The 19,974-nt window shown below is 44.6% G+C and overlaps 1 protein-coding gene and 1 pseudogene across 1 annotated transcript; one reads left to right on the top strand and one right to left on the bottom strand.

Annotated features, from left to right (window-relative positions):
• Nucleotides 1-6,545: 6,545 nt before the first annotated feature.
• LOC131823131 (olfactory receptor 10H3-like) lies at nucleotides 6,546-11,000 on the bottom strand (annotated as a pseudogene).
• A 3,562-nt stretch (nucleotides 11,001-14,562) lies between these two features.
• On the top strand, nucleotides 14,563-15,522 carry LOC131825753 (olfactory receptor 10H2-like). The gene has a single exon (XM_059165160.1). The coding sequence runs from the start codon at nucleotides 14,563-14,565 to the stop codon at nucleotides 15,520-15,522; it is 960 nt and encodes a 319-aa protein (XP_059021143.1).
• The last annotated feature ends 4,452 nt before the right edge of the window (nucleotides 15,523-19,974 follow it).

A 19,974-nucleotide genomic window follows, 5' to 3' on the forward strand; every position in this document is an offset into this window, starting at 1 on the left:
GTGCACATGACAGTAGAGAGGAGATGGTGGATGATAGATAACTGAATTTAGACAAGGATATGAGATGAGTGAGGAAGGGAAGGTGGTGGGCTGTGAAAGCAGGGAAGATTGCAGGGTTTTATGGAGAAGGAGGCATTTCAGCTGAGACTTTCTCCTATATGGGTAGAGTGTGAGGAAAGGGTGCATCAGGCAGAGAGAAGAGAATGTTTGGGGGTTGCGAGGTTGGAAGATGGCTGTCCATTTCAGGAATGGAAGAAAGCCAAAGTGACAGCTTGGACAGGAGAGGAAGAGTGAGTGGCTCAAGATGGTTTAAAGCCAAACAGGGATGAAAACAAAAGAACCCTACTCCATAACCCTACTGCCATGGGATGGAACTCATCTACAGGAAATACTGGCTATGATACACACAAGAGGGTAGATGGGTTCCTGTGATATCAGTCGCATAGTCACTCCTGAAAAGTCAATTTCAGATAAATTAGGGATGAACCATTTGTATTTCAGGAGGATTTTACCACTCACATACTTCCTGGAGTGTTGTAATGAGAGATGAGTTTGTTTTCTCAGCCAGTTTTATTGACCACCTATTAGGTACCCAGCTATGGGCACACAATATTAAGCTAGTTCAGACTGGTCCTACGCTCTCAGGTTGCTATTCTAGTGGGGAAGGATGGAAGATGTTGATCAAGTAATACTATATTGCAATGTAGTGACTATTACTGTGGAAGTAGAAGCCTCAGCTGCTCTCAGAGCTCTGGAGACCTTTGTCCCTGTCTGTGTCCAGCAGCATGCAGTGTTCACAATGGCCACTTGACACCACGTGGTTTGTGGGCAATGGTTCGGCCATGGTGCATGTTGTAGAACTTGACCTCTTTGAGCCCCAGGAAACTGGTGCATGAGCCAAAAAATGGTCACCTCCATTTCCCACCTATGTTTCTTGGTGCTAGAGAAACATTATGTCTGAGCTTGAAATTAAGGTGGGAAAACTCTTTGGGGACCATTCCTCTGGAGTGAGCCAGACTTACCAAGCCTTGAGGTGTGTATTGAAACTCAACTGCCTGCAGGTCTGTGGCCAATCCTTAGGGACTCTTTAAATTCCACGAAAGAAGTGGAGATGGGGAATTGTGTGCCAACTTTTAATTGTGTGCCAGCTGTCACTTAAAATCCTGTGACTTGTTCAGTAATGACCATGGTCTTGGATTCTAAGGATTCGTATGCCAGCTGGGATTGGCAGGCTGTACACAGAAGGGGTCCCATTTTGCTCTTTCATGCCTTTGACTGACTCCTGATGAGCCTAACTCAGTTCAGCTCTCTGTGTCCTCCAGGAAGCAAGCCCAGGGGCCCTGGCAGATGGGCTCTGAGAGCATGGGGGCAGGGCTGGAGATGGTGGATTCAGACAATTCTCCTAATATCCTGCTACCCCAAGACATCACCTCCACTGAATTCTCTGGGGGCTTTTTGTTTGCTTCTTTAAACAAAGACTAGCTAGCCACCAGTGTGAACTGTTCAGCTCTCTTGAGGTTCTTTAACACAGATTGATAGGCAAAGAGAGACTTTGTAGTAACTTGGATGTAGTAACTTGGGTATGTAACTTGGGTGGCTCTGTGCCTCAGGGCACTGACTCACATCAGACAGACTCAGGTGGAAATCCTGGTGAGCCACTTCCTGGTTGTGGGACCTTGGTGCAATGACTGGATCTCTCTGATTCTCTGTCTGAAAACGGAGACACCAATAGTAATAGCACCTGCCTAATATATAAGCTGACTGGTACTTAGCAAATATTCAGGAAGTGCTCGGTACTGGTATTTCATCACTGAGGAGAGCCCAGTAGCAGCCTGGGTCCAGTGAATAGAATCAGCTCACTGTCTACCTACCTTATCCCATGCCTTTGGAAATCCTCCATGCATTCATCCATCAAACATTATTGAGTGATTTCTGTGTTCCAGGCCCCTGAAATTTAAACACAGGGCAAGGAGATGAGGTTCCTTCTGGTTTTTACCTTCACATCGGAAGGGACTCATTTATAAAAATATGAGTTAGTATGATTCACACAAAGAAATGCTAATTTTAAGGAAATGGATTTGTAGTTTCCGTTCTTGGGCCAGATGTAACAGCAAAGCAAACATTAAATGGATATTGTATCAGAGTCAGTGTGGGTTGTGAAGAAATCATTTTCCTGGATTTGGACCCTTCCCCAGTGAGGATCAGGTCACCTGGTTGTTTGTTCAAACTTACCATTGTGAGCATTCTATGAAGGTACATACACATGTTGTGTCTTTCCATAATTTCAGCTTTATTCAGTCTTAAAGGCAGGTTAACCTAATTATAAAGCAAACTCAATATTCCAAATTTACTTGACATTTTACTACATTTTTATCTTGGCTTCATAGATGTCACACAAAGCAAGCACAAGACAAAGTCATACAACAAGCAAGACAGAGCAAAGGGTAAGAGGTTAACAAACCAAATACAAAGTCAGTCCGTGAGCATGCAGTTGGGAGGAGACCTTGGTCTGAAAGGATCAGCTCTCTGAACTGCTGCTTATTATGTTCAAGCAGTGGAGGATCTCTGTTGAGTTTGGTGATCAGTTGGGAAGACCTTTTGCAGGAATTGTCTTTTTTATATGTGGTCAGATGTGAAAGGGGCAGCGTTTGGAAAGTTTGACAGTTTGATGCAAAAATGCTCCTTTTTAAAAGGAGTTTAATCAGGGGTGCCTGGGTGGCTCAGTTGGTTGAGTGTCTGCCTTTGGCTTGGGTCAAGATCCCAGGGGCCTGGGTTCGAGCCCCATATTGGGCTCCCTGCTCAGTGGGGAGCTTGCTTCTCCCTTTCCTTCTCTCCCTTTGCTTTGCTCATTATCTCTCTGTTGTAAATAAATAAAATCCTTAAAAAAGGGGGAGTTTAATCAGTCTGGGGCCTTTGAAGACCTCCTTGAGTTCAGCTGGTTACCAGTTCTGGAAGCCATCAGCTTGTGCTGGTTTCAGTGATATCAGGTCTGAGCAGCAACGCCCTTGGCTGCTTATGTCAGTGCTTGACATAAGTTATTTCTTGACCTGAGTGATTCCATCTTGCTCTGTACACCAGTTCTATCAGCTCCCCTTCTGCCATAAACTACAAAGTCCCAGGAAGGCATCCTGGGGACAGATATTTGTATCCTGCTCTTAATCTCTGTGTCTAAAATGTTATAAGTACTCATGAGTTTTTGCTGAATACATCAATTACAAATACATCCTGAGAAAGCACATGGTTTGGTCCACTTCACCAAATCATCATGAGACACCTGTTCTACTTGTATTTTCACAATAGCTGAGCTTCAGCTAAACTTTCTGAACAAACTGACAACCCGAATAAACCAATAACCAGTAAACCAATAAACCAATAAAACAGTAACAAGATGGAAATAGTGATTAAAAAAGAAAAAAACCTTCCCAAAAAACAAGAGTCCAGGGCCTGACAGATTTCCTGAGAAATTCTACTAAACATTCAAAGAAGCAATAATGCCTATTCTTCTGAAGATGTTTCAAAAAATAGGAACAGAAGGAAAACATCTAACCTCAGTCTATGAAGCCTTGATCCCAAAACCAGGCAAAGAGCCCACCAAAAAGGAGAATTTCAGATCAATATCCCTGTTGAATATGGATGCCTAAATTCTCAACAAGATCCTCCTAATAGGATTCAACAGAACATTAAAAGGATTATCCATTATGACCAGTTGGGATTTATCCCTGAGATACAAGGTGTGGTTCAACATTCGCAAATCAATCAGTGGGATGGAACACATTAACAAGGGAAGAGACAAGAACCATATGGGCTTCTCAACAGAGGCAGAAAAAACATTTGACAAAAAAAAAGCATCCTTTCCTGATTACAACTTGTCCGAGTGTATTGATAGAAGGAACATTCCTCAATTTCCTAAATGTCATCTATGAAAAGCCCACAGCAAATATCATTCTCAGTGGGGAAAAGCTGAGAATCTTCCCCCTTAAGATCATGAACATGACAAGGTTGCCCACTCTTGCCACTGTTGTTCAACATAGTACCTGAAGTCCTAGCAACAGCAATCGGAAAACAAAAAGAAACAAAAGGTATTCAAATTCACAAAGAAGTCAAACTGTCTCTCTTCACAGATGACATGATACTTTATGTGGAAAACCCAAATTTCTAGAATTTATAGCAATTCAACTATACACTAGCATTTCCATACACTAGCGATGTGACTGAAGAAAGAGAAATTAAAGAATTGATTCTATTTACAATAGCACCAGAAACTGTAAGATCCTTAGGAATAAACCTAAGCAAAGAGTTTAACGGATCTATACTCTAGAAACTACAGAACACTCATGAAAGAAATCAAAGAAGACACAAAAAGATGGAAAACATTCCATGCTCATGTGAAAATGTCTATGCTGCAAGGACAATCTACACTTGCAATGTCATCCCTGTCAAACAAACTACCATCATTATTTTTCACAGAGCTGGAACAATCCTCACATTTGTATGGAACCAGAAAAGACTCTGGAATCAATAGGGGATTGTTGAAGAAGAAAACCAAACCTGAGGCATCACAATGTCTGACTTCAAACTATATTACAAAGCCGTGATCATCAAGACAGCAACACATAGATCAATGGAACAGAAAAGAGAACCTCAAAATGGACCCTGACCTCTATGGTCAACTAATCTTCAACAAAGCAGGAAAGACTACCCAGTGGAAAAAAAAAGACAGTCTCTTCAATGAATGGTGCTAGGAAAACTGGATAGCCAATGCAGAAAAATGAAACTGGACCATTTTCTTATACCATACACAAAGATGAACTCAAAATGGATGAAAGATAGAAATGTGAGACAGGAATCCATCAAAACCTAGAGGAGAACATAGAAAGTAACCTCTTGGACATCAACCATAGAGACCTCTTTCAAAGACATATTTCTAAAGGCAAGGGGAAACAAAAGCAAATATGAAATATGAAAATTTAGCTGAAGCACAGCTATTGTAAAAATTCAGGACTTCAACATTAAAAAAAAAAACAAACCCACCTCTGCACAGCAAAGGAAACAGTCAACAAAACAAAGAGGCAATCCACAGCTTGGGAGAAGATATTTGCAAATGACTTTAGAGATAAAGGGCTGGTATCCAAGATCTCCAAAGAACTTCTCATACTCAACACCCCAAAAAACAAAGAATCCTGTCCAGAAACGGAGGGAAGACATACAAGTGCCTAATAGACAAATGAAAAAATGTTCAATATCACTAGCCATCAGCGAAATACAAATCAAAACCACAATGAGATACCAGCTTCCACCAGTTAGAATGGCAAAAATTAACAAGGCAGGAAGCAACAAATGTTGGAGAGGATGTGGAGAAAGGGGAACCCTCTTGCACTGTAGGTGGTAATGCAAGCTGATACAGCCACTCTGGAAAACAGTGTGGAGGATTCTCAAGATGTTCATAATAGAGCTATCCTACATGCAGCAATTGCACTACTAGGTATTTACCATACAGATACATATGTAGTGAAGAGAAGGGGCACATGCATCCCAGCGTTCATAGCAGCAATATGCCCGGTAGGCATACTGTGTTAGAGCCAAGATGTCCTTCAACAAGGGCATGGATAAAGGATATATGGTTCCTATGTACAATGGAATATTACTCAGCCATCAGAAAGGATGAATACCTACCATTTCTCTTAACATGGGTGGAACAGGAGAAGATTATGCTGAGTGAAATAAGTCAAGCAGAGAAAGATAATTATCCTATGGTTATCACTCCTATGTGGAACATAAAGACTAGCACGGAGGACACAGGGGAAGTAAGGGAAAACTGAATGGGAAGAAATCAGAGAGGGAGACAAACCATGAGAGCCTCTGGACTCTGGAAAAAAAACTGAGGGTTACAGAAGGGAAGGAGGTGCAAGAATGTGGTAACTGAGTGATGAGTATTAGGGAGGGCAGGTATTCTGATGAGCACAGGGTGTTATATGCAAGTAATGAATCATTGAATATTGCAACAAAAACTAATGATGCCTGGTGGTGGGTATTAAAGAGGGCATGTATTCCATGGAGCACTGGGTATTGTACATAAACAATGAATCTTGGAACACTGCCTCAAATGCTAATGATGTATTTTATGGTGATTAACATAACACAATAAAAACATGATGTATTATATGCTGACTAATAGAACTGTATATATATATGGGTCAACAATTTGGGCTTTCTGTTGCTTGTCTATGCAAGAGAACCCAGTGTATCAGAATCCAGACACACCTACATGATGCTGCCCTCCCAGCCCTTAGGTACATAACATTTTCTCTGTTGGAGGACATGGGATGAACTTCATCACACAGGGTCAAGAACAGGAGATCATGATCACTAGATCCCATGCAAGGGAGGTAAACAAACTGGAGAAAAACAAATATTGAACATGTATCCATTACCTATGAACGTGTGTATTTTCGTATCCTTGAAACCCTACAACAGTCCTATGGAGGTTGACATTACTATTCCCTGCCATTCTGTCATATTTCCTTACCACCAAACTGGACATCAAACTAGGAGCTTAGGGGACTGAATGTTCTCTGGAAGCTTCCCGTTATGCTATTCCTGAGCTCCTTATTCCTGAGGCTGAAAATGATCAGGCTAAAAAAAGGGTGAAGGTTGTGTAGGTGGTGGCCATCAGAGGGTTACTGTCCATAGAGTGGAGATGCTTGGACTTGAGGTAGATAATGGAGACAGAATCATAGTTCAAGATGATGACAGTGAGATGGGACACACATGAGATGGAGGACTTGTGCTTGCCCTCAGCAGAGGGGATCCTCAGTATGGAGGCCGCTATGCAGAGAGGATGCAGGAGAAGATGTAGGAGAGGATGGTGAGGAATAAACAGCCCATAAGAGCAGTGTCACATGTCAGGACCAAGGTGTCCCCAGGTGACAGAGGATGTCTCCTTCCCATAGGCCATCTTTAGGAGGGAAAGCACGTAGTAGACCCAATGGTAGAACACGTTCAGCCCAAAGAAGGTGAGGTGAAAAATGATCAGGATCGCCATCAACTCCATGACCGAAACACCAGCCCAGCACCAGGACGCAAGACAGCACAACTCTGAGGACTCATGAGCACATTGTACCGCAAGGGTGGCAGATAGTCACATAGCAGTCATTGCCCATGATCATGAACAGAGAAGAGTGCTATATGTCACAGCACTTTGACCTCATTTATTCCTTTATATAGTTAAGAAGTGTTACTGAAGGTCTATTTTATATGGAAACATTTTAGGTGCTTGAATCCAGCAATGACCTTGGGCTAAGACTCTGAGGTCTTTTTCATGGTACACAGAGGGAAGTTGTCATAACCAAAAATGACAGCACAGACAGTCAGAGGTACGTTAGAGACAGCCGAGGGAGCTGCAGAAGCTAAGTGTGGGTCTCAGACCCAGACTGCAATTTAGAGACTTTGAAATTGGTGATGTCTACAGGGAGACGTGCAGGGTGAGTAGGTATGATTCAGGTGAACCAGGCAGTTGGAAGAGGGGTTTCCAGATAGAGGGGACAGCAGGTATGAAGGCTCACGGTGACAGAGGCATACTGCATTTGGGACAATGGTATGTTCAGTGCACCAGGGAGAGTTAGAAGTCATTGGTGCGGTTCTGGAATTGAAGGCATGCAGGTGGGAAGGGCATGAGCACATAAGACAATGGTGTCCACGTGAGGAGTTTGTTCTGAGGGTAATGGGGACCTTTTCATGTTTTCTAAATACATAGAGGAATGAGCTGTATTTCAATTTGTGAACATTTTCATGGATGTTTCTATTTGGGTTTCCCTATGAGGGTATTCTTATAAGATGTAGTACCTATCTTTTGGTGGATGAATACCTATATGTTGTGTTGGGTCTATATTAGGTGTGTAAATGCTGACTCATAGGGAATACCTATGTTCAGCTAGAATAGATACTGAAAACTGAGATACCAATAGGTACATTTTAAGCACAAGTAGCATGGTTAGATTCCTGTTTGTAGAGACCCCCTCTGGCTGGTGTGAGGAAAGCAGGCTGCTGAGGACAGGCAGGGTGGGCAGATGCAGGAAGAGATGGGGAGAGGTGCATGAGGGCATCCTGGATGGGGTGGAGTGGCAAGCTGAAGCTGATTTCAGAGGTAGAACGGACAGTGCTGTTGATTGGACAGAGGAAGAGAGGAAGTGAATGTTTTCTACTTCTAACACTCAAGACACCAAATGTGTGAGTTCTTTCCACACCAATGACCAATTCTCCAACTACCCAGACACCATGTTGGTGTCCTATAATTCTGTTCAATTCTGAACTAACAACCTGAAGATGTCCGTCACACGTATTAGGTATTGAGAGTATCTGCACATCTGTCTGATTCAAGGGACTTTGGTTATTGGTTATTTTATCTCCAGGGGCCACACACTGCTTGGCACACAGTAGGTGCACAAGAAGTAACTGTGAGAAAAATGGAAGTATGGGACCCACACTCAAGAAAAAGGTTGAGGGGTGCCTGGGTGGCTCAGTGGGTAAAGACTCTGCATTCGGCTCAGGTCATGGTCTCAGGGTCCTGGCATGGAGCTCTGGATTGGGCTTTCTGTTCAGCAGGGGGCTGGCTTCCCCCCTTTCTCAATCTTGTCTCTCTGCCTACTTGTGATCTCTGTCTGTCAAATACATAAATAAAACTTAAAAAAAAAAAAAAAGACTGAAATGGGGGTTGAGGTGTGAAGAGTTCACATGGTCCAAGCAACTACCTTGTGCCAGGCTTTTTCTACACATTGTGTCTCTTCTCCTTTTTCATTCAAACTCATTTCATAAAAGAGAAAATGAGGCCCAGAGAGGCCAAGTCACGTGTCCAGGGTCACAGCGCCCCCTCCAGGCAGGGATGGAAGAAGCCGCTGAACTGAAACCCTTGGCTCCACTCCATCAACTGGCTTCCCCTTCACCCTCTTCTGTCACCTTAGCCTTATATATCCTGACCTCTCTGGGCATCCAGAAGCAACAACAAAAATCTTTCTCCTTATTCCTGAATTCACTTCTTGGTTGAACATCTGATTCTGTGATATTCTTTCCCGTGCAGTGCCAGGAAATGCCTCACATTGTCCACACATTCTGGGTCCTCTGTTGTGCCAGGGCGCTAGAGTTAGAGGAGAGTGTTGATGGGACCCTTAATCCAGGCTGACACCTCCTTCCAACCCACTCTCTGCTGGACCCAACAAGGGTGGATCCAAGGGGCCTAAAGTCCCTTCACATTTTGACCTCGTCTGACTTCCCAGACTCCCCAGACCCCATTCTGGGCATTTCTCCATGCCTTTTCTTCAGTTGGTTCCCTTGCTGGCCATTCCCTCCCTGACTCCGTGTGCCAGGGACTGTTCATCCTTCAGAGTTCAGCTCAGATGCCGCCTTCCTCCCTTCCCACAGGCGCTGTAGGGTCTCACAGCACTGTGCATGTGCTTCGTTCACTGTTTTCTTTAATGCATTTTTATTGTGTATCTATCATTCCATTTAATATTTACCATTCTGGGTGCTGGGAACACAGGATGCTCCCAATGAGATGCCATCTCTGCCCTCGGGAGGTCTGTTGAAGTCCAGTGAGAGACACAGACCCCATAACCAGTGATGACAGCACCATGTGATGGGGGACTTCAGGGCAAGCTAGGAGTCAGACAGGACCCTGGCTAAGTCAGAGGTGAAGGACATCGGATAGGATTCCTGGACAGGGTGGCACGTGATCTGAGACCCGTAGATTCAAGCAGAAGGGAGTGGGGCATGAGGGATGCAATGGGGTCTGGGGATGAGAGAGTCTGGTACACTCAAGAAATTGAAAATGTTCCCATCTCATTTCAGCCTAGATACAAAGTGGGGGTCTGTGTTGGAAGATGGAGAGGGAGCTGAGAGAGGAAACTGAAGAGGCCAACAAGGACCAGACTGTCGGCTGCAGTGAAGCATCTGGGACTAGGGAGCCATGGCTGGTTCCAAGCAGAGGGGAAGACGGAATGTGGTTTGTTCAGCAGGATCCCTCTGATGCTGTGCAGGAAGCAGGTGCAGAGGCCAGACCTGAAGCAGAGAACTGAATCAGGACGGATGCTGTAGTGGATCAAGATAGTGTCGCTCAGAAGTGCAAGCCCACTTGGAACTTCAGAATGTGACCTTGTTTGAAATAGGGTCTTTACACATGTAATTAGAGAAGGATCTTAAGGTGAAAACATGCTGCGTGCTGGGCTCCTAAATGCTGGTGTCTAATGACTAGTGTCCTTATAAGGAGAGGAGAAGACATACAGACACAAGGACAAGTTCATATGAGGGCAGGTAGAGATTGAAATGATGCAGTCAAGTCTGCTGGCAGCCACCAGAAGCCAGGGGAGAGGCATAGGGCTGATCCTCCCTCAGAGCCTGCAGAAGGAACTACCCTGCTGACCCCTGACCCCCAGAACTGTGAGAGAGCACATTTCTGAAGTGCAGCACCCCAGTTTGTGGCAATTTGTCCCTGAGCCCCAGGAAACTAATTCAAGGGTAGGTTCTGTGTTCTAGGTCAGATGTGCTCACACCATGCAGGGGGCCTTGGCACGGGGAGTGGGAGGTGAGTGGATACTGAGCTGCACTGTTCTTCAAGCGCAAGTCAGATCTGGCTGTGGGTAACTGCGATGGCTTGTCACCGCCTCCTCCCTCTCTCAGACCTCAGCTTGGGCAGTTGGGCCCAGGGCAGGGCTATGTCACAGAGATCCCACCACTGGCCCAACAGCTTTGCTTCTGCAGAGGCCAGACAGCAGCTCTATTCTGGACCAGCCCCAGAACACTGGGACCCTGGTTTCCTCACTAAAGCTCTGAGAACCTGCACTTTTCTCTCTGAGATAGCCCGGGGTCCTGTTTGTGGGGTGTGGAAGGAGCCCAAGCATTGGGAATGGAGTGTGCCTAGCCCAGCATGCATGAGAACAAGGGACTATGCTCAGAGAGAGGTGGAGGGACGCCAGCCTCCTGTTGTATTTCTTCTGTTTCGTCACCTCCATCTCGACTTAACCATCCTCTGCACAGCCCAGCTGGGAGGCCTCAGGGAAGGTTTGGAGGCTGCATGTACAGTGGGTCTCAGGGAAGCCTCTGGAAGTCTCCTGAGTCCCTCCCCCACTCAACGCTGGGGCCTGAGTTTGGCCCCGCCCACAAGCTGAGTCAGCAGCCCGCCTCCCCCTGGGAAGCCTAGGAATGTCACTGGAGTACAGCTAGATAAAGCCTCCTGCCCACCCGACTTCTGAGCTCTTGGTGTTGAGTGCCAGTGAGGGGACCCAGGGCTTCCTCGGCGACGCCCACAGACCGCTCCCAGCTGCCAACAACGGAGGCGAGTGTTGCCCCTGGGTGTCTCTGAGGAGGAGGTGATGCAAGCGCGGGATGCAGAGAAAGACTGTGGGTAATAAGAATATTGGGGTGGATCTTGGGACCCCGAACCCGGCCCAACGAAGTCTGAAGCAAACAGTGTCTGGTCGGAGACCTCTAATCCGGAATCGCGCATCCAGGCTGGGCTGTGTGCGCTCAAGTCCATGAGTGTCCTGTGCACTTCCTGGCTGTCTCTGCAGATCTCAGCGGGAAGGTTGTGTGTCAGGGACACCAGCGTTAGTCACCATCTTCCTGCTTGTGCTGTGTCCTACTGTGAGAGTGTAGGTCTGTGTGCACCTGCAGGTGTGCCTGTGTCCACGACTCTGCTGTTGTGTGGGTCCATCCGCGCAGCGGGGTCTCTGCATCTGTGTGAGTGCGCAGGGCTGACAGCAGGGCTCAGGTGCCTGTGGGCCTGCTGGGTGCCTATCTGGTGTGAGAGCTTAAGGCAGTTGCGCCTGTGGGGATGGGTGGCAAGGGGAATGCTGGTATGTGGAGTGTGGGGCCCGCCCACATGGAGGTGTTTGTGAGACACAGGGGATCCCAGATCCCAGTCTGTGAGACAGGAGGGCACCCATCCCTGAGAGGAGCTGTTGTGAGGTGCTTCTCCTTCTGTTCTCACACACACCTGGGCAGAGGCTCAGTGGCTGCCCTGAAAGGCACAGGTAGGCTTAAGGGCAGGTGGTGGGTTTTTCCTCCCTCATCTGCCCTCTGGCCCTAGACACTCACTCTCTGCCTCTCTGGGGACAGGCTGGGCTGTGAATCAAGAGAGAGACAACCCAGAAGTAAAGGAGCACTGAGGAAGGCCTGTTTTGTTTCTAAAGGAAAAAATGGGGCAAAATTCATATAATATAGAATTAACCGTTTGAATTGTATTCAATTCAAATTTGGCATTTGGCACATTCACGATGTTGTGCAATCACCACCCCTTTATAGTTGTCAAATATTTTCATCAACCAAAATGAACCACTGCCTTCATTAGTAGGCAATTCCCTATTAACCCCTGCCCAGGCTCCAGACTCTCTGCAAACCCTAATTTGCTTGCTGTGTCTATGAATTCGCCTATCTTAGGTATTTCATGTTAACGGAATCAGATGACCTTTTCTTCAGACAACCTTTCATGTCTGGCTTTATTTCACATAGCAGAATGTGTTCAAGGTTCATTTATGATGCAGCATGTGTTCCTACTTTGTTGTGTAAAAAACACACAACAGAAAATTTGTGATCTCAACCATTGTTAAGTATGCAGTTCAGTGGTGTTAAATATATCCACGTTATTGTGATTGATCTGCAGAACTCAGTTCACCCTGCAAATCAGAAACTGTACACCCATTAAACAAAACTCTCCATTTCCCACTCTCTGTAGCCCTGGGCAACCTCCATTCTACTTTGTTTCTATGAATTTGACTGCTCTAGGGACCTCAGATAGGTGGGATCATACAGGATTTCTCCTTTCTGGGGACTGGCTGATTCCACATAGCATAAAACTTAATTGGTGTTATAACATGAGACAGGATTTCTTCCTTTTCAAGGCTGAATGATATTCCATTGTACGGATATATCACACCTTGTTTATCTATCCATCCACCAATGAACTTTGGGGCTGTTTCCACCTCAGGGCCCTCGTGGCTAGTGCTGCTCTGACCATTAGTGTGTAAATATGTCTTCCAGACCCTGCTTATGCCACTCTTGCATATCCATCCGGATGTGGGATGCCTGTGGCATAGGTAGTTCTATTTCTAATAGATGGATATTATCCATATTTCTTATGGATGGAAAACCATTCATACTGTTTTCCATAGCTGTTGCACGACTGTGCTATCCCACCAACAATGCAGATTTCCAATTTCCCCACCTCCCAATTTAAATGGCACAACTGAGTGCCATTTAAACATTCCCCGTGTTTTGCCATCAACACCTCTATTTAGGTCCAAGGCATTTCCCCATCCCTGAAGGAGATCTACAACCCCTTAAAAGTTCACTCCCCATTCCATCCTCCCCCCGTTCCCTGGCAGCTGCTAATCTGCTTTCTGTCTTAATGCATTTGCCTATTCTACATACTTCAAATAAATGAACTCATACAATATGTGGTCTTTGAAGCTGGCTTCTTTCACTCAGCATATTGTCCCAGCATGTTGTAATGTGTGTCAGTACTTCATGCTTTTGTATGCCTCAAAGATACTCCATCATACGGATATACCACTTTTTGTTTATCCATTCATCGGTTGATCCATCCTGCGTGGTCAAAAAGGTGTTGTATTTTTGCATCATATCTGTTGGTAGCATAGAGAGGAAGACAGAGAGACAGAAAGACAGAGAAGTAACCCAGGATGGAGCAGATGCTTGGAAGGAGAGCTGTCCTCACAGGGAGCTGGGGCAGATGTGAGTCTGTTGCCTCTTGGAGAAGGATATGAGAGAACCCACAGCTGCCAGCCTTGGTTGCTCCATGAAGCAGGCGTTTGGGGATAGGAGAGTGGGTAGAGCTTGAGGAGAAGGAAGAAGATTCAGTGAATTGCACTGGTACCGACCAGAGATAGAGTGCCCAGCACGGGTGGGAGAATGTGATCTGGTGATTCTGGTCAGTGCCACATCCTTGTGGGCGACTCACACAAGTAGGACCACACAACAATAGTACCTAAGAGCTGAACGAGCACACCTCACCTTAGTGTCACTGCAGCCCTGTGGAATAAGGAATATTATTCCACGTTCCCAGAGAGCCAGTAAGGGGTAATGCTGACAATTAAACAGAGCCTACATCCTTTCCATGCCACCTGGGAGAGGTGCCCTTCAGCTGAAGATAGCAATTGGGGAGTAGTTTGCACTTACAGTTCAGGACGGATTTTGAATCATAGAGTTGGAGAGAAGGAGTGGCTAGCATGCTCCAAGGCAGGAAAGCCAGGTGATTGTGCATGTAGACAATAATAGTAATAGCAGTAGTTGTAATTATTATTATCAGTATTATTTTTTCACTGCATTCTTACTATGCTCCAGGGCCCTCCCTATGCATTTGAGGCTCATGATCTTCTGTAAACCCCATGCAGCTCGCAGGTGTTCTGACAGTCATCATAAGCATCAAGTGACAGAGGGACTGGCCATGGTCTGCAGGGTGAGGACTCTCTGCCCCGGGAAATTTCTCCTGGGACAGGTTCAGCTTGGACCCAGAGTTCCTGCCTACCAAGGCCGCCTTCCTTCTCTCCCCACCCATGGATGGCTGCCACTCAAGGTCTAAACCACAGCTTCGTTTCTGAATTTATCCTCGTGGGCTTCTCTACCTTCCCACCTCATCTCCTGCCTGTCTTCTTCCTGCTGTTCCTGCTCATGTACCTGTTCACACTGCTGGGGAACCTTCTCATCATGGCCACTGTCTGGAGTGAGCGCAGCCTGCACACACCCATGTACCTCTTCCTGTGTGCACTGTCCATCTCTGAGATCTTCTACACCTTGGCCGTCACCCCGCGCCTGCTGGCCGACCTGCTCTCCTCACACCACACCATCGCCTTTGTAGCCTGTGCCAGCCAGATGTTCTTCTTCTTCACATGTGGTTTCACCCACTCCTTCTTACTCACTGTCATGGGCTATGACCGGTATGTGGCCATCTGCCACCCGTTGCGCTACAATGTGCTCATGAGCCCCTGTGTCTGTGCCTGCCTGGTGGCCTGGTCTGGGGCTGGTGGTTCAGTCCTAGGGCTGGTGGTGACCACAGCAATCTTCCATCTCACCTTCTGTGGACCCAACAAAATCCAACATTTTGTATGTCACGTGCCCCCTGTCTTGAAGCTGGCCTGTGGAACTAATGTACCATTAGTGGCCCTGGGTGTGGGGTTATTGTGCATGATTGTCTTGTTGGGCTGTTTTCTCTTCATTCTTCTCTCCTACACCTTAATTGTGGCCGCCATCTTGAAGATCCCTTCTGCTGAGGGAAGGCACAAAGCCTTCTCCACCTGTGCTTCCCACCTTATTGTGGTCATTGTGCACTATGGCTTTGCCTCTATCATCTACCTTAAGCCCAAGAAACTGCACTCCCAGGAAAGCAGCGCCCTGATGGCCATCACCTACACAGTCCTCACTCCCTTCCTCAGTCCCATCATCTTCAGTCTCAGGAACAAGGAGCTGAAGACTGCCATGAGGAAGACCTTTCTCAGCAAATTCTATTCCTCCAGCAACTAAATGGACAGTGTGAAGGTGGTTTGGGAAGAAGGTAGAAGGATGAACATATCCCCATCTTTACAATGGGGTTAACAGTGACTACCTAGTATGATTGGTAAAGATGTATAACAACACCCATGACATAGCAGGTGCTCAATAAATATGATCCTTTCTTCTTCTTCCTCCGTTGTTTTGTGTTTTGGATATTAGTTTCATTTGTAATCAGTTTCTTTAAGATATAATCCACACGCCATATAATTTACCCAATTAAAGTGTACAATTCAGTTTGTCTTTAGTATATTCATAGTTATGGGGTGATCACCACCATCAATTTGAAATATTTTTGTCACCCCAAAAGGAAACCCCTACCCATTTAGTCCCCATTTCTCCTCCAACTCCCATAACCCTCAGCCACAAGCAACCATTTTTTTCTGAAAATATGGTTTAAGTTCTTAAGTTGAAATATAGTTGCCGGGCGCCTGGGTGGCTCAGTGGGTTAAGCCGCTGCCTTCGCCTCAGGTCATGATCTCAGGGTCCTGGGATCAAGTCCCGCATCGGGCTCTCTGCTCAGCAGGGAGCCTGCTTCCCTCTCTCTCTCTCTCTCTCTCTGCCTGCCTCTCCACCTACTTGTGATTTCTCTCTGTCAAATAAATAAATAAAATCTTTAAAAAAAAAAAAAAAAAAAAAAAAAAAAAAGAAATATAGTTGCCAAACAATGTTACCTTAGTGTCAATTGTACAACATAGTGATTTGACACCACACAATGCTATTAGAATACCATATTATACATTCCAACACTGTACCTTTCATCTCCGAGACTTGCTCACTCCACTTTGCCTGTTCTGAAAATTCATATAAATGGAATTACATTAGGTCGTCTTTTTGACTGAGTTCTCTCACTTAGTACAATGTGTTCAAGGTTCCTTCATGTTGTAGATGTATGAGACCATTCTTTTTTATTGCCAAATACTATTCTATTGTATGGACATACAGTATTTCTTTTCTTTTCTTTTTAATTTAAATTTTAGTTAACATACAGTGAATTATTCATTTCTGGAGTAGAATTCCATGGTTCTTCTCTTGCACCCAGTGCTCATCACAAGGGCCCTCCTTAATATTCCTCATCCACCTAGCCCATCCCTCACCCACCTCCCTCCATCAACCCTCAGTTTGTTCTCTTTCATTAAGAGTCTCTTATGGCTTGTTTCCCTCTCTCCTTATTCTCCTCTTCCCATAATTTCATGTATTTTTTTAAAAATCTAAAATTCCCTATATGAGTGAAATTGTATGGTATTTGTCTTTCTCTGACTTATTTCGTTTAGTGTAATACCCTCTAGCTCCATCCATGTTGTTGCAAATGGCAAGATTTCATATTTCTGATGACTGAGTAATATTCCTGTGTTTATATACACACCACATCCTCCTTATCAATTCATTACTCAATAGACATTGGGGCACTCTGCGTAGTCCGGCTATTGTTTATCATGGGGTTTCTGTATTTCATCTGTCTCTTTATCACTTGTTGAACTTCTCAGTATTCCTACTCTTGGCTATTTTGAATAATGCCACTAGGAAAGCTTGTGTACCCTCTTTTCTTGAATATATGGTTTCATACCACTGTGTGTATACTAAGGAGTAGACTTTTGAATCCAATGGTAGCTCTATGTTTAATTTTTTAAATTATTTTTTATTATATTATGTTAGTCATCAAACAGTATGTCATTAGTTTTTGATGTAATGTTCCAAGATTCATTGTTTATGTATAATACCCAGTGCTCCATACAATACATACCCTCCTTAAAACCATCACTGGGCCAATGCATCCCTGGAGCCCACTCCCTTCTAAAACCCTCAGTTTGTTTCTCAGAGTCTACAGTCTCTCATGGTTCGTCTACCCCTCTGATTCCCCCGCCCCTCCATTTTTCCCTTCCTTCTCCTAATGTCCTCCATGCTATTCCTTATGTTCCACAAGTCAGTGAAACTGTATGATAATTTACTTTCTCTGCTTGACTTATTTCACTCAGCATTATCTCCTCCAGTCCCATTTATGTTGATGCAAATGTTGGGTACTCATCATTTTGATGACTGAGTAATATTTCATTGTATATATGAACCACATCTTCTTTATCCATTGTCTGTTGAAGGCTATCTTGGTTCTTCCCACATTTTGGCTATTGTGGACATTGGTGTTATGAACATTGGTGTACATGTGGCCCTTCTTTTCAGTACATCTGTACATTTGGGGTAAATACCCAGTAGTGCAATTGCTAGGTCCTAGGGTAGCTCTGTTTTTAATTTTTTGAGGAACCTCCACATTGTTTTCCAGAGTGGCTGTACCACCTTGCATTCCCACCCACAGTGCAAGAGGGTTCCCCTTTCTCCATAACTTCTCCAACATTTGTTGTTTCTTGCCTTGTTGATTTTTGCTGTTCTACCTGGTGGAAGGCGATATCTCAGGGTGCATGTGTGTGTTTTTAAGATTTTATTTATTTCTTTGATATATATATATAGAGAGAGATCATAAGCAGGCAGAGAGACAGGCAGAGAGAGAATGGGGGAAGCAGGCTCCCGACTGAGCAGAGAGGCTGATGCGGGGCTCGATCTCAGGACCCTGAGATCATGACCTGAGCCGAAGGCAGAGGCTTAACCCACTGAGCCACCAAGGTGCCCATCTCAGTGTGGTTTGATTTGAGTTTCCCTGATGGCTAATGATGATGAACACTTTTTCATGTGTCTGTTAGCCATTTGTACGTCTTCACTGGAGATACATCTGCTCATGTCTTCTGCCCATTTTTTGACTTGATTATCTATTTTTTGGATGTTGAGTTTGAGGAGTTCTTTATAGATCTTGGATACCAACCCTTTATCTGTAGTGTCATTGCAAATATCTTCTCCCATTCTGTGGGCTGCCTCTTTGTTTTGTTGACTATTTCCTTTGCTGTGCAGAAGCTTTTTATCTTGATAAAGTCCCAAGAGTTCATTTTTTATTTTGTTTCTCTTGCTTTTGGAGATGTGTCTTGAAAGAAGCTGCTGTGATCAATGTCAAAGAGTTACTTTGTATATTATCCTCTAGGATTTTGATGGATTCTTGTCTCACATTGAGGTCGTCCATCCATTTTGAGTTTATCTTTGTGTATGATGTAAGAGAATAGTAGAGTTTCATACTTCTGTATATAGCTGTCCAATTTTCCCAGCACCATTTATTGAAGAGACTGCCTTTTTTCCATTGGGTATTTTTCCTGCTTTGCCAAAGATAATTTGACCATAGAGTTGAGTGTCCATATCTGAACTCTCTATTCTATTCCGTTGGTCTATGCGTCTTTTTTTTTTTTTTTTTTTTTTTTTTTTTTTGCCAGCACCATGCTGTCGGGTGATGACAGCTTTGTAATGTAGCTTGAAATCAGGCAACCTGATGTCCTCAGCTTTGTTTTTCTTTTTCAATATTTCCTTGGAGATTCAGGGTATTTTCTGGTTCCATACAAGTTTTAGGATTGTTTGTTTCAGCACTTTGCAAACTGCCAATAGTATTTGGACTGGGATGGCATTGGAAGTATAGATTACTCTGGCAACATAGGCATTTTAGTGATATATATTCTTTGAGTCCATGAGCATGGAATGTTTTTCCATCTTTTTATGTCCACTTTCAAGTGAGATCCAGGAGACAGGCATTCACCAGATGGATTCAGCTCAACGAGGTGATGTGATAATGACACATTACTAAAGGTTTCATAGGCGAATAAGGAAGAAGCCTTACAACTGATGTCACATGGAAACTCCTCCTAAAATGATTTCTAACACCTGTGCTGTCTGCATCTCCTTCTTCACCAGGGTCTGAGCTATCAACTCTCTTTCCATAAAGACACCATCATTACGAGCAATAAGATTTTCACCTCTCTCACACTGTCCCCTTCCCCACACAGCAGAGCCTGCAGCTCTATCAGGTGCAGCCACCACTTCTTTCCTTTTCTTGCCTGGATACCTCTCTCTGTTCCACTACTAACTTATGGAAATCTCTCTCCCCCTCCCTTCCATCCATTTTCATACCAAATGCTCCACTTAGAAATAAGTCTCTACTTACGATTTCAAAGGCATTGGGAAATTATAAATAACAAGCTCTTTTTTGTTGGAACAAATTGCCTTTTTACCCCCTCTTTACAGGTTTTTAGGAATAAAAAGACCCTATGTTAAGTGTTGAATGTAGTATGATACCCAACGTGTAGTGTATACTCATATGGTGACTATTACTAGTTTTTACTATTGCCGTACCAATAACCCAAGAGCCAGAAATAATATTCCTGTTTGCTAATTGAGCATGAATAATGTATATGCCCAAAAGGGTGACTCCCTTTTCTGTGCAATATTATATAATCACAGGCTTGGGGCATCTATGGCTAGTTCACACAGGGTCATTTTCAAGGAGAATGCAACCACACTGAACCAGTCAAGTCCTAAATTCAGGCCCTACATCATGGT

This window comes from Mustela lutreola, chromosome 2 (assembly GCF_030435805.1).
Source record: "Mustela lutreola isolate mMusLut2 chromosome 2, mMusLut2.pri, whole genome shotgun sequence".
NCBI classification, from domain to species: domain Eukaryota; kingdom Metazoa; phylum Chordata; class Mammalia; order Carnivora; family Mustelidae; genus Mustela; species Mustela lutreola.